The sequence below is a fragment of the Mesoplodon mirus genome (assembly GCF_964341445.2).
Source record: "Mesoplodon mirus genome assembly, chromosome: 12".
NCBI lineage: Eukaryota > Metazoa > Chordata > Mammalia > Artiodactyla > Ziphiidae > Mesoplodon > Mesoplodon mirus.
Genome location: NC_138988.1, coordinates 54,253,837 through 54,267,123, shown reverse-complemented (window position 1 = coordinate 54,267,123; position 13,287 = coordinate 54,253,837). Strand labels below are relative to the sequence as shown.

Below are 13,287 nucleotides of genomic sequence, written 5' to 3'. Positions count from 1 at the left end.
TCAGTACAAATAAGTGAACCTTTGTTGATAACGGGGGTTATCAATGCATCTTCCTTGTGCTAAAATCCATCAGCTATTTCCTGCAATGGGTGACTTCTCACTGTCTACTCCCCTCCTCCCTGGCTTGCCACCATCTTTTCCATTCCCCACCCCAAATGCTGCTATCTTATGGTAGCAGCCAAGACAGGGTAGCAAAGATGTCACAGGAGTATATGGAAAGGGTATTCATACTCAAGTGTCAGGAAATGCCTTCTGGGCAAGTTGAGGTGTTGCCAGCCTAATTGAAGGTTGACTCAGACCCCCAGATTCCCTATACTATATTAGGTTGAAAGCTATAAGAGGCTTCAAGAAGACTAGGTCATAGTGATAATACTTCAGAGGCGGAAACAAATACGTATCTCTGGGGCCTCCAGGAGAAAACTGTACATGAAGAGGGTTAGCAGGAGACAGGGCACGGAGGCTGAGTTAAATCATATCTCCGCAGTCCCTGAATGTTTGCGGACTCTTTCCTTTGGGACAAAGGGAAACAGAAGGAGTGACATGATCAGGGTTGTATTTTAGAAAGTTTACTGTTGTAATAGTATTTAAGGTAATTTGAAGGGGGATAAGCAAAAAGGCATGAAGAAGACATTTAAGGCTCATACAGTCCTTCAAAAATGAGGAACTAGGATTAATAATAATGCAAGATAATATTTAATGAACACTTACTCTGTGCCAGACACTGTACCTGGATTATGCCATTCAACCCTATCAAAACCCTTTAAGATAGGTGCTTTTTATTATCCCCACGCTATTGAGGAAAAAGAGGAGGTAAAGGGACTTTAAGTAACTTGCCCATGGTTACACAGCCAGCGGCAGCAAAGGTATTATTTATTTAACTCCAGATTCAATGATTTTAAACTCCGATAAAAATCCTAACAAGATGTCTTTAACTAAAAGTTCTACGAGCCGTACAAAAAATTTTAAATGTAATGTTAAAGAATGCTCTTTTGAAAAAGAACCAGAAGGGTAATATTTTAGCAGCCTTGAGAACTCATTATAAAGCAACACCATTTAAAACCTTTTGTTCCTGACACAAAAACAGAAACACAGATCAACAGAACAGATTGGAAAATCTAGAAATAGACTAAAGTGTTTTAAAAAGTGTAACACATGATAACACAAGCTTCCCATAATAAAAAGTGTTAGGAAGAATTATTAAATAAATCAAATTGGAATAACTGGATAGTAATTTGGGGAACTGATCAGGTTAGATACATATTTTACACTGTACACAAAAATAGCCTCCACATGAACTGAGTTAAATAAAAAAAAAAATGAATGACAGAAAAACCAGCAGGAGATGGAATAGAATATTTATCAGATTTGTGAAAGAACAATAACTTCAGCTTTGAAGCAGTGGAATAAATCATGAAGGAAAGGACTGACAGATCTGAATACATAAAAAATTTAAAAGTTCTGTACAATGAAAAAACAGCAAGACTAAAATAAAAAGGACATTATACTAAGGGCATTATTTGCATTCCATCTGGCAAAAAGGGCTTTAAAACTCAAACTATATATATCCTCATTCAAATTTATAAGGAAACCATCAGACCTCAAAATACAAACATGTAAGATAAGAAAAAACAATGGATACACAGAAAAGCACCATCAGTAAAGAAAGAAATAGAAAATGGTTCAAACCACCAACAATGAATACAATAAAAGCAAGACAAACTGAAGATAGTATTTTTCCCCTTTCTAAATAACATTTCCCCCCAAGCAGGCAACACCCAGTGTTGCCGCAGTTAGAGGGAAGGCTGTGTACTGGTTGCTTACTGGTGGAATGCAACCTTCTTAAAAATCAGTATCCCAGTACACAGCCAGAGTTCAGGCTCCAAACCACAATGATTTCTATAATCAGCAATTACATACCGAGCACTTTATCTTCTGGAAATAATAAAAGCAAAAGTGGATTGGGAATGGAGATGGTCATTCGTTACCGCTCACAAAGGGGAAATGTTGGAAACAACCTGAACACCCCAAATTATGGGAATGGTTTTATAAACTATGACACAGACTATTATTCAGGATGAGACACTTTAAGCTATTATTTTCATAAGTTTAGTCCAAAGGGATGGAGAAAGAGACAGGGATGTATCTTGAGGGGGCAACAGTATTAAGAGAAAAATCATAAAATTATTTCCTTTAAGGCTGTCAGAGCCTGGATGTGCTTATCATTGGAGGGGAGCAATATATTAGAGAAAAAAGAAGAAGGAAAATGTGAGAAGGAGTGAGAGAGAGAAGTAAGGAGAAGAGAGGGTGGGAGGGCAGAGAAGGATAGGGAAGTGTGTGGTAAGATTGCAGGTGGGATGAAGTCCAGACAGCAGACGCCAAGGTAAGCACAGAAGAGTTTGCTGTGGAAACGAGGAGTGAAGACGAAGAAAGAGCAACAGGAAACATGTTTGAAGTGAAGACACACAGGTCAATTTTATCCTTTGAGAATTTCTCACTCAGGTGAGCTGCTCTTGGTTTGGCAGAATCCAGAAGCCCTGACCCCAGTGATGCTGTAATTCTGTAACATTTTATAACCGCATTTATTCAGTCAGCATTTAGTGTCACTTTCCAGCAAGGAAAGGAAAAGTGAGCAAAAGTGCCACCAGGGGGCAGGTTTGGTACTGGCAAAGGGACTTCAAAGACAACATGAAAAATATATATATATATTTTTTCTTTCAGCACAGGATCCATTCTTTGTTTTGCAACAATAAATATTGCATCAAGTCCAGAGCAATTCCTTAATGGATATGAATTTCGCTCAGGTGTGCAAGAAATGTCACAGTACTTTATATCCTTTAAATAAAATTAAATCCAGCCTCAAGCTGCTATCCTACTAGGTCAGGTTAAAAGTCAATTTCAGTCATTATTATGGCTCCCACAGCCTCATTGGGTCCTGCAGAGGTTCTTGGGGGTCTCAGCCAGGGCTAACATTTAGGTCATTGGTGCAATATGTGAAATGCTTATGGTCTGAACCAACATGATCCCTTGATAGGCTGTGACTTGTTAGGAATGGGCAGACATTCCATCACCTGGAACACACACACACACACGCACACACCTCCTTAGGGCACTCAGAGAAGGGAAGCTGGGATTCATCCTTATCTTTAGAGCTCTTGTCTCCAGCACACCCCTTTCTGCTCCTCTCTTCTGTGCCTGCCTCTCCACCTCCAGACTCCTTGCCTTCCTCTATGGGTTTCATCTCTGGCCAGCTGAGGCTTTCAGAAAATCTAGGAAGACAGACGTCGTCTGTCTTGAGAAGCCTCAAGAGAAGACTGGAGCCCAGAGGCCAGGTCCAGTGCTCAGGACAGGGAAAGGAGAAAACACAAGAACATCAAAAGAACAGCAAACACCCGTATATCCTAATTGTATTGCCACATTGACCACAAGACCACAGTTCTTAAAGCCCCATTTACAAGTCTGACAGCATGCAACAGTGAGTTTTCTTTTTCTGGTAGATGACACAGAACTCGGACATCTCTCAAAGTTGATGGCGGGCTGGGACTGGCCATCAGATTAGCTGCCCTGGGGGAACAAAGACAAAGACGGGGCACACCCTCATCTCAAGGAGCTTCTGGTGACACATAAAGAGAAACAGGTGATAGGGCACTAATGGATTTAGGTAAGAGTTGCAAACTAAAAGCCTGAAGGCCAGAGCCTGCCAACCTTAGTAATTTTTCACTTGCCAACATTTAAAACATTAAAAGCAAAGGACGGTTTACATAAGTTTCTATAAATCTAGCATCTCTTTAAAAATAAGAAGACCTGGCAACCCAGACCTGCATTTCCACATGGCAGCCATCATTAGGAGTTGAGTAGAGGCTGCCCCCTTTAGCTGGGGCCACTGCTTTCCAGTTGTCCACAGTCCCCACCATTCCCTATTGTGTTATGCCCCATCTACTTCCCTCATGTATGCTACTGGCCTATCTTCTATAGGTTTTGAGTCTGTAACTCCTGACTGAGTGAACTAAATAAAATCATACTCAGGGTACAGTGGTAAGTGTTCCATGAAACTAATTAAGCTTCTGCATTTCTTCAATTCGCACTCTGATCTGGAAATTCAGAATTATTTCAGATGGGCCTGAAGATTTGAGCAGAGACTGAAGAAACTGTTGTACTTAAGTGATTAACTTGGTTCATATGCAAATGTTACAGACAAGGCCAGCCATACTCCTGGCATCAAGTAGACTCGTTGCTTGTGTGCTAAAGAGTAAACCCAAGGCACAAAAAGATACTTGTGAAATGCAGCTTTAGCTATGTTCTTTGGCCTCATTTCCCATTACTGCTATCTTGAATGCCCCATGGAGTGTGCGCTGGTGTGACTGAGCTACAGGAGGCCACACCCATGGACATTCCTCTCAGACCCAGTCCTGTCCTGACCTCAGGTCCAGGACAGTTCAGCCCCAGCCTGCAGAGAAACCCAGCTTCATTTTGCTCAGTTTTAACCTTCAATAGATCATTCCAAGTTTAGAACTTCTTGCACAGTCAATAAACTTAGGGGAGAAAAATAAAGGAAAGAAAAAATAATTCTTTGTTGAGGACATCTGGACTTGTCTGGCTTTCCTGGGGATTCAAGGAACTATCCATGGAAATTCCTCTCTATGTGTCTGAAAATAATGTTTAAAAGACTAAAAAGCAACATATGAAATAAATAAATTAACACCACCAATTTGGCAAATGTCTTCTACGTGTTGAAAGGTGTTGAATACAAAGGTCAACTCATGTGAACTTCCCCATGGTACACACATATCCAACAAGGATGCTGTTGGAATCTTTTACGGCTTGAAATTTTATTGATCCAATGGAGTAGAGCTATTTAGAAAGGCCAGGAGTAAACAACTGGGGAAGACAGATGAGCATAAAAGCTATAAGACAGAGTATCCCATGTCCTTCAACAGGAGGGACACCCAGCTTCCCCAGCTGATTTCTGAAGAAGGCCATACACACAGGACTTACCTAAGTAGCTCCTTGACCCTTAATGACTCAGAAGAAACTGATCACAGATAGTAGAATATCTGACAGACTGTAGAAAATAACATCTCTCCCTCAGAGAATAGTTAAAAGAACAGCATTTTATCTCAGGTCTTAATAATTTGGGGAAAGAGAATATAGTATCTGCAAGAAATAGTACATTAAGTATTTAGTACATTAAGCATTTTCAAAATCAACATCCCAGCCATCATCAGAAGGAGAGAGTCTCAAGTCACACTCAGAAATATTTTATTTTAAGATACTTCTATGTTACATTCTCCTTAAATATAATTTTTTTAAAGTAGAGCTTTTTTTTTTTTTTTTTTTTGTAGTACGCGGGCCTCTCACTGTTGTGGCCTCTCCCGTTGCGGAGCACAGGCTCCGGACGCGCAGGCCCAGCGGCCATGGCTCACGGGCCCAGCCACTCTGTGGCATGCGGGATCTTCCCGGACCGGGGCACGAACCCGTGTCCCCTGCATCGGCAGGCGGACTCTCAACCACTGCGCCACCAGGGAAGCCCAAAGTAGAGCTTTAAAATGAGGGATATCCACTAGCAAACAGGATTTTTGAAGATGTTATAATTTCTATATTACAGGATTAAAAAAGAAACTCATCTTTGAAAATTCAAAAACAAAACAAAACACTGTCACACCTTTAAAGAAACGGGTTTTTTTTCACAATCCAAAAACGAGTGCTTGATAAGCAAATGTCACAGATGATGAGGGAAAGAAAATCAGAATCAAAGTCCTCAAAATACACAGAAGACCTCAAAATGTGTATGGACTCATATGCACTCATGTGAACACATATGCACACACACATACACACACACAGCGGAAACAAGTGAAGCACAGCCAGGGGCACTGAGGCCCTCCCTGATCCAAACCCAGAAAGTGGGCATCCTTGAAAGCACACAACCCTACCCAGTCTGCGCTGTCTCATCTCCAAGTGCTGTTCATCAGAAACCCGCCAGGGAGAGCACTAGATTCTCTCCAAAGATATCTGGAATACTATATCAAGTTATATCACCAAATAAGCAATACAACAAACCCATCTAGTAGTTTCTAAAAGATTTATTCTTTGCCTACTGTCGAGGAGAAATGAGCCTATTATAAATGTCTAACATTAGTCACAAATCTGCAGGTCAGTGAATGAAAAAATAGTTGAAATGACCATGCTTAGGTACAAAAAGACACCTTGGTAATTACTTTTAAGAATGTAAATTATGTTGGTGGAATGCATGACTGTTTATGAAATGTCGACAAAAGAGGAAATCTTCTGCATCAGAACATTGAGTAATGATGAAATAAAACAAACTGATGAAATTTTCAATTACATTATCTGGGTCTTCTGCTTTCAGCTTTATCTTTGCCCTCTCTCCCCGACTCCCTTGCCCTCCATACCTGATCACCAAGTGAGAAGAAACAAACATACGTAATCTTATTTGGGGCAGTCACCTTAGCGAGTGAAGTCTACCTTGACCACAGAGCAGGCAGCTTTCAAGAAGCCCTGGGAAGTCTGCTGAAGCTCTCAGTGTGGACCCCAGGGGCAACGTCTCTGAACTTGAAATCAGTGCAGATAGTGTAGGTGTTTCAGTAAGGAGATAAGGAGAGAGAAAAAGAGAAGTAGGAAGGGAAGACAAATTATATACTATGTCTAGGAGCAAGTCATGAGAGAAAATAGTTTGCAAACTAATTGATTTGACTATGGTATAATCATGGTCTCCAAACAAGACAATCCCTTTGGTATAAGAAGAAAAGATTAGAGCATCTCTGAATAATTAAATACTTTAAATCCATCCTTAAAAAAACTTATTTTGTGCATTTTTTAAATGTACATACTGTATTTAAAAATGAATACATGTAGATAATTTAAAACAATAAACACATATTGGGGTAAATACTCAATTAAAAAATTTTTTTTTAACTATTAGGAGATTGCGGTCAAAACCTGGGTAACCTTTGCCTGTATAAACACTCAAGCAACTCTAAGGCTTCGTTGGGTCAATTATTCTATACTTTGGTTTATTATTATTATTATTGTTGCTGCTGTTATTATTATTTTCACAAAAGCAATATATATTAATTGTAGAAAATTAAGAAATTGCAGGGGCCTCCCTGGTGGCGCAGTGGTTGAGAGTCCGCCTGCCGATGCAGGGGATACGGGTTCGTGCCCCGGTCTGGGAGGATCCCATATGCCGCGGAGCGGCTGGGCCCGTGAGCCATGGCCGCTGGGCCTGCGCATCCGGAGCCTGTGCTCCGCAACGGGAGAGGCCACAACAGTGAGAGGCCCGCATACCGCAAAAAGAAAAAAAAAAAAAAAAAAAAAAAGAAATTGCAGAGGAATACAAAAGAAAGGAAAAATCATCTGTAACTCTATTTCTAAAATAGTTTGGTGCCCCTTATCTAACCACATATACAATATTGCATATGTATATAAATCTCTATGTATATACAATATAGTGACTGTTCCATAACTTATTTTTTCAATTAATAATAAATTATGAATATGTTATTTTGGAAGAAATTTTTAATTGTCTATACACTACAAATTTGCATATAAATTATGTACCACATTTTAATCAATTCCCTATAGTTGAATATTTAAGTTTTTAAAATTTTCTTGCTTTTTTAATGTCTGAGGAACAGACATGGAGGCCTTTGGATGCCAAGCAGAATGAACTAGATTTTATACTGTGGACCAGTCATTCTCAAGGAAATGGTATTACACCTCCAGGGAATATCTTCAAAATTTGGGCAGATGTTTTTGGTTTTCATGATGTTTGGGGGTTGCTCCTTGTGTTTAGAAGGTGGGAAACAGGGATGCCAGCTGCCTTGCACCATGGAGAGCAATCCTGAGCCAGGAAGAGCTGCCCCATGTCCTGTACAACTTTGAAATGTCCTGCTGGAAATGCAGGAGGCCAGGAGCCTGATTACAATTATCCAAGCCCAGAACTTAACTCTGGTTTACATGCAAATGCAAACTATTCTGTGCCCATTTTAAATAAACATTAAGTTTTCTACTACCATGTAAATCAAGGGGAAAATGTTTTCTTCAATGCTTTACCAAGAATTGTGCACCTTTTTTGAAAATTATGTCACTAACATCACCCCATTCCTATTATTGGCATCAGCAACATCACCTACTTCTAAGAGTCTGAGTTTGAAGATGGCTCACATTCACAGTGATTCTAAGAGGATGTGTGAGCATCTTATCATTTCCTTGTGTCTTCTAATATGTCATGCCAAACGTTTATGTAATGAAATACATATCTTTATTATGAAGATTATTTTTCCTTCATATGACATGTAAGGCCTTCTATTGCCTTTTACAAAATTCCGTGTAGGTAGGTCCTATTTTCTATTGGTTTCATCTTAGGAGAATAAAGAGAACATTTAACAGCAGTTATTAGAAACAGTGGTCATTGGTCGATCGGGTTGAAAGTTGCGAGTGTAAAGAGTGTAAAGCATTCGGAAGCTTCCAGAAGGAAAATGACAAGATAAAACAGGGCTGCAGGTATGACTGTGCGGAGAGGAAGGAAAATAAACAGGAGGCAGAGACCAGAAAAGAAGCGAGTACAATCTGGGCAGAGAACTAATGAAGACCTAGAATGCCGCAACGCCTGAAAAAACCAAAAAGAAGAACTTTCATGGAGGACATTTTAAAAAGAGTTGCTGGAACGCGGTGGTTGAACACAGTGTCAGAGAGGGGCTGTCACAGCATCAGTAGACAGTAGAGTGACTGTGTTCTCAAAAACAGTCTCATGTGTGTGCACGCATGCACACACGCATGCACGCGCACACACACACACAGACATCCAAACTCCAGGTTCTTTATGAAATAATACTGCTCCCCTCCTGCTGCCAAAGGGAAGACTTATCACACCACTGATTCTGAAATCTGACAGCTCCGCCTGACATGAGTCTGAATTGGAGGGGCGAAGGCTTATTCGGTTTATTTATTTGTTTGTGATTCTCCATCCAAGATAAATCCTGAAACAAATTTTAAGTGTGCTTTAAGTACATTCCAGGTTATAAATCATATACTTGCATTCTCATACGACAGGAAGCATGAAACCACATAGATCAACAACAGATATATATGCCTCCCTTCCTTGCCAAATTCACGCACACACACCCATGCCAAGAGAGAGGATAAAAGGAAACTAAGACAGAACCAATGATGATTCATCTGCAGCATACATGTTTACGAACCAGAAGCAACCAGAACAATTAAAATAATATGATATTAGACTGGGCAAGGGCCCCATGGTTCTAAATGGCAGAAAAGTGTTTCCAAAAAGAAGGGATGGAGAGTCATGTATGTCAATCATCAGAGAACTGATGCTGGAGAATACTGGGGAGAGGAGAGACTGTCTTGATTCATATTTGATCTCCAGTTAAGATTAAAAGTGTATTATATGCTGATTTATCTGATTTTAGCTTATATACCCATCCTCAATTTCAAATTTTCTGAGACTAGATAGTGTAAATATTTCTTTAAACAATGGAAGAGTGAGTCCATAGTATCTCCAAACATAAAGAGACTATTTACTTATCCTGATCCGTGTCCATGCAACAGTATTGAGCCCATAAAACACAAATATCACCTTCTCGGTTGCTTTTCTTAACAATCAGAAAGTGAGAAGGATGGCAGCCATATCCTTCTCAACATCACCAAACAATGCCTGATGCATTCCATCAAACTGCAAAATGTCCCTGGAAACATCACCATTAAATTCTCACATTGTTTCTTTTTGAGTCACTTACCATCTGAAATGTATTCTTTAGCACTTTCTCATTTACATTGTGTGACAAAAAGACAAACCAGATCCAAGGACCAGGCTAACTGCCTGAAATGGCCATGGAGGGCTTGTCTAGGCAAAGGCACAGGTAACTCTGTCCATCTCTCCCCATCTCTGCTGCCTGACCTCAGGTTTAACAAGAGGTAAGATATTTATATATTGAGTATGTATTGTGCTACCTTGCAGGAGGCTAAATGAGCCACGAAGAAACAGAAAGTGGCCTGAGGCTAAAGAAGATGCTGCAGGTGAGGATCCAGGTGGCTATGACTTAAAGGCCATGGTCTTCCCACCTCCACCTAACTAGGCACAAATTCCAAGCACCTTGTCATGGGAGATGAGGCTTCCATGCGTTCCCGTGCCTGCTGTTCTTGTCCTACTCCTAGCACTGCCCCCTGCCCCACTGTGGTCTTTGATCACACCCTCCCCTCTTAGCCTCTGGGCCATGCTGTTGTGATTCTTCCTGGAACCCACTTCTTCACAGTTGACACCGACTCACACCTACTTATTGTCCAAGACTCCAATCTAGTGTCACACTTTGGGGTAGATATCCTTTCTCTCTGCCTTTACAGGGTTTCTCTTCATCTAGGCACCTACTAGTTACCTGGTGATGATCTCTTTACTCATTTGCCTCCTAGAATACAAGCTTCCCAGGCCACGGACCAAGTCTCTTTGATGTTTGTATCTCCAGTGACCGGCACAGTGAGTGCTAAATGTCTGTCGCTTGCATGACTGGCAAGTTTTTCCTTTTCTTCTAGAGGGCAAGGAGAAGGGCTATCACCTATCAAAGCTGTTAAAACTACCATTGATTTCCACACTGAGGGTAAGGAGGGGTTTGCAAGTCACATTTAGTTCAATGATCAGTTGAAATTCATTGCTGACATTTCTTTTCTTTTTTATCACATAAGCCCCTTGGTGGAAAGAACAGAAAGTCTCACACTCACAAAGGGTACCAGATTTAGACTTTAACATTAGCTGCTAGTGAAGTGATGCAAGCAGTCACAGACATGCACCAGCAGAGTTGAAGGAAGAAGCCATTCATCATAGGACATTAACCATTACCAGATCACGTGCTCTGAAGTGCACTGTGAATTAGAACTTCTGATAAATTCTACCACTCTCTTGCAAACAGCACAATTATTTTGAATACGTGTATGTCAAGTATGTTGATTTGTTTTAACAAACGCTCACAACTGTTTGGCATGTCATTAACGTTTAATATACTAAGAACAACCTCTCTAGATCCTCAAGAAGTTCTTGCAAGTATCAAATTATTTATAGGATCAATAGACAATGGGCATTGAATCTATTTCATCCAAAGGAAAAAATGCAATATCCTTATCACTCACCAAATGAAGTCTTGCCCAGAATTCAGGTCCTTCCTCCATCTCTCTGAGGCTCGGTGGAATGTACCAAAAGCAAACATTGGCATATTCAGGCTGAAGATGAAGAAAGTTTTTAATTAATCTTAGAATGCAATTCAACTCTTAGTAGTTTCTTTGAGTCATCATGTGTGTCTTAAGTTGATAACACCAGAATCTGATAGATTAGACACCCGTTCAGGCTTACTTTTGATAACAGCTTATTGAGAAATTTTCTTCTCAGTTGGGTGCAGCCAGAGAGTGCTCTCCCCTCTGGGTAAGGAATGTGCACAAGATCAGAAATAAACATAATGGAGTTTGAAGCTAACTCCACACAGCTCTAACTAACCATTAGTTAGCACCTGATACACATATACCTAGAGATACCCTGGTTCATCCCTCTTCAACCCTAATCCTTAAGTTATATCTCACACCACCATATCCTTCCAATAATTTCTTCTCTACTTAAGGTGGCCAAAGTTGTCTTCTATTACCTGCTACACTTGACAAATGCAAAATCCCCAATTACCTGTGAGTCAGTAACATATGATATACTTGGGCTCCACTTAACCAGCCCTGCTGTGACCCTGGCCAATACAGCAACAGAAGGAAAAAAATGGCCATCGGTTTGACTAATGGCTCTCAAGTATCAGTATCAGGAAGGGTGTGAGTCTGCTAGACGGCTTGCTCAAAATGAAGACTCTCAGCACCTGGGCTCAGAATACCCCGAGCTGAATAAGTCTGTCATAGAAATGGCTGAAGAACTGGGTCATGCTGGGTCATGCCCACCCACTCAGCACCTTCCTCATCTGATTTTTCATGCAGACAATTTTTGAAATGACTTCCATTTTCCCACCACAAGCACAGTTTGTAGATAACAACCGGTGTTATAATAGTTCTCAATAACCAAGTTATGCTACATTGTCAGTATAAAGTATTTCAGAGAGAGGAAACAGCTCACCTCACATCTTAAGATCAAAACTGGTATTATAAAGAGTTTTGATTTTAGTGGATTTTAAATTACAACTCATAGCCCAGAAACATTCCAGCTCAACAAGGTAAGCTCTTGATCTGATCATCCCTTCACCTTTGAAGTTTGTAACAGGCTTATTGCATTTGACTAAAAAAAAAAAAAGGAGCTAGCTACAGAAAGAACAAACAAACAGAAGAGGAACCAAGATGGTGGACTAGAAGGATGTGCTCTCACTCCCTCTTGTGAAAACATCAGAATCACAACTAGCTGCTGGACAATCATTGACAGGAAGACACTGGAACTCACCAAAAAAGATACCCCACATCCAAAGACAAAGAAGAAGCCACAGTGAGATGGAAGGAGGGGCAAATCACAGTAAAATCAAATCCCATAACTGCTGGGTGGGTGACTCACAGACTGGAGAACACTTATACCACAGAAGTCCACCCACTGGAGTGAAGGTTCTGAGCCCCACGTCAGGCTTCCCAACCTGGGGGTGCGGCAACAGGAGGAGGAATTCATAGAGAATCAGACTTTGAAGCCTAGTGGGATTTGATTGCAGGACTTCGACAGGACTGGGGGAAACAGAGACTCCACTCTTGGAGGGCACACACAAAGTAGTGTGCGCATTGGGATCCAGGGGAAAGAGCAGTGACCCTAGGGGAGACTGAACCAGACCTACCTGCTACTGTTGGAGGATCTCCTGCAGAGGCGGGGGGTGGCTGTGGCTCACCGTGGGGACAAGGACACTGGCAGCAGAAGTTCTGGGAAGTACTCCTTGGCGTGAGCTCTCCCAGGGTCTGTCATTAGCCCCACCAAAGAGCCCAAGTAGGCTCCAGTGTTGGGTTGCCTCAGGCCAAACAACCAACAGGGAGGGAACCCAGCCCCACCCATCAGCAGTCAAGCAGATTAAAGTTTAACTGAGCTCTGCCCACAAGAGCAACACCCAGCTCTGCCCACCACCAGTCCCTCCCATCAGGAAACTTACACAAGCCTCTTAGATAGCCTCATCGACCAGAGGGCAGACAACAGAAGCAAGAAGAACTACAATCCTACAGCCTGTGGAACAAAAACCACATTCACAGAAAGATAGACAAGATGAAAGGGCAGAGGGCTATGTACCAGATGAAGGAACAAGATAAAAC

At 41.2% G+C, this 13,287-nt stretch overlaps 1 protein-coding gene across 1 annotated transcript in view; it reads right to left on the bottom strand.

Moving 5' to 3' along the window:
• GADL1 (glutamate decarboxylase like 1) overlaps positions 1–13,287 on the bottom strand; it is a gene marked incomplete at both ends in the record, with an annotated part of 183,101 nt that overhangs the window by 74,151 nt on the left and 95,663 nt on the right. Inside the window, one exon of the mRNA XM_082637717.1 lies at positions 11,158–11,247. Coding sequence (XP_082493843.1) covers positions 11,158–11,247 — 90 coding nt within the window. The remainder of the gene's footprint in view (positions 1–11,157; positions 11,248–13,287) is intronic.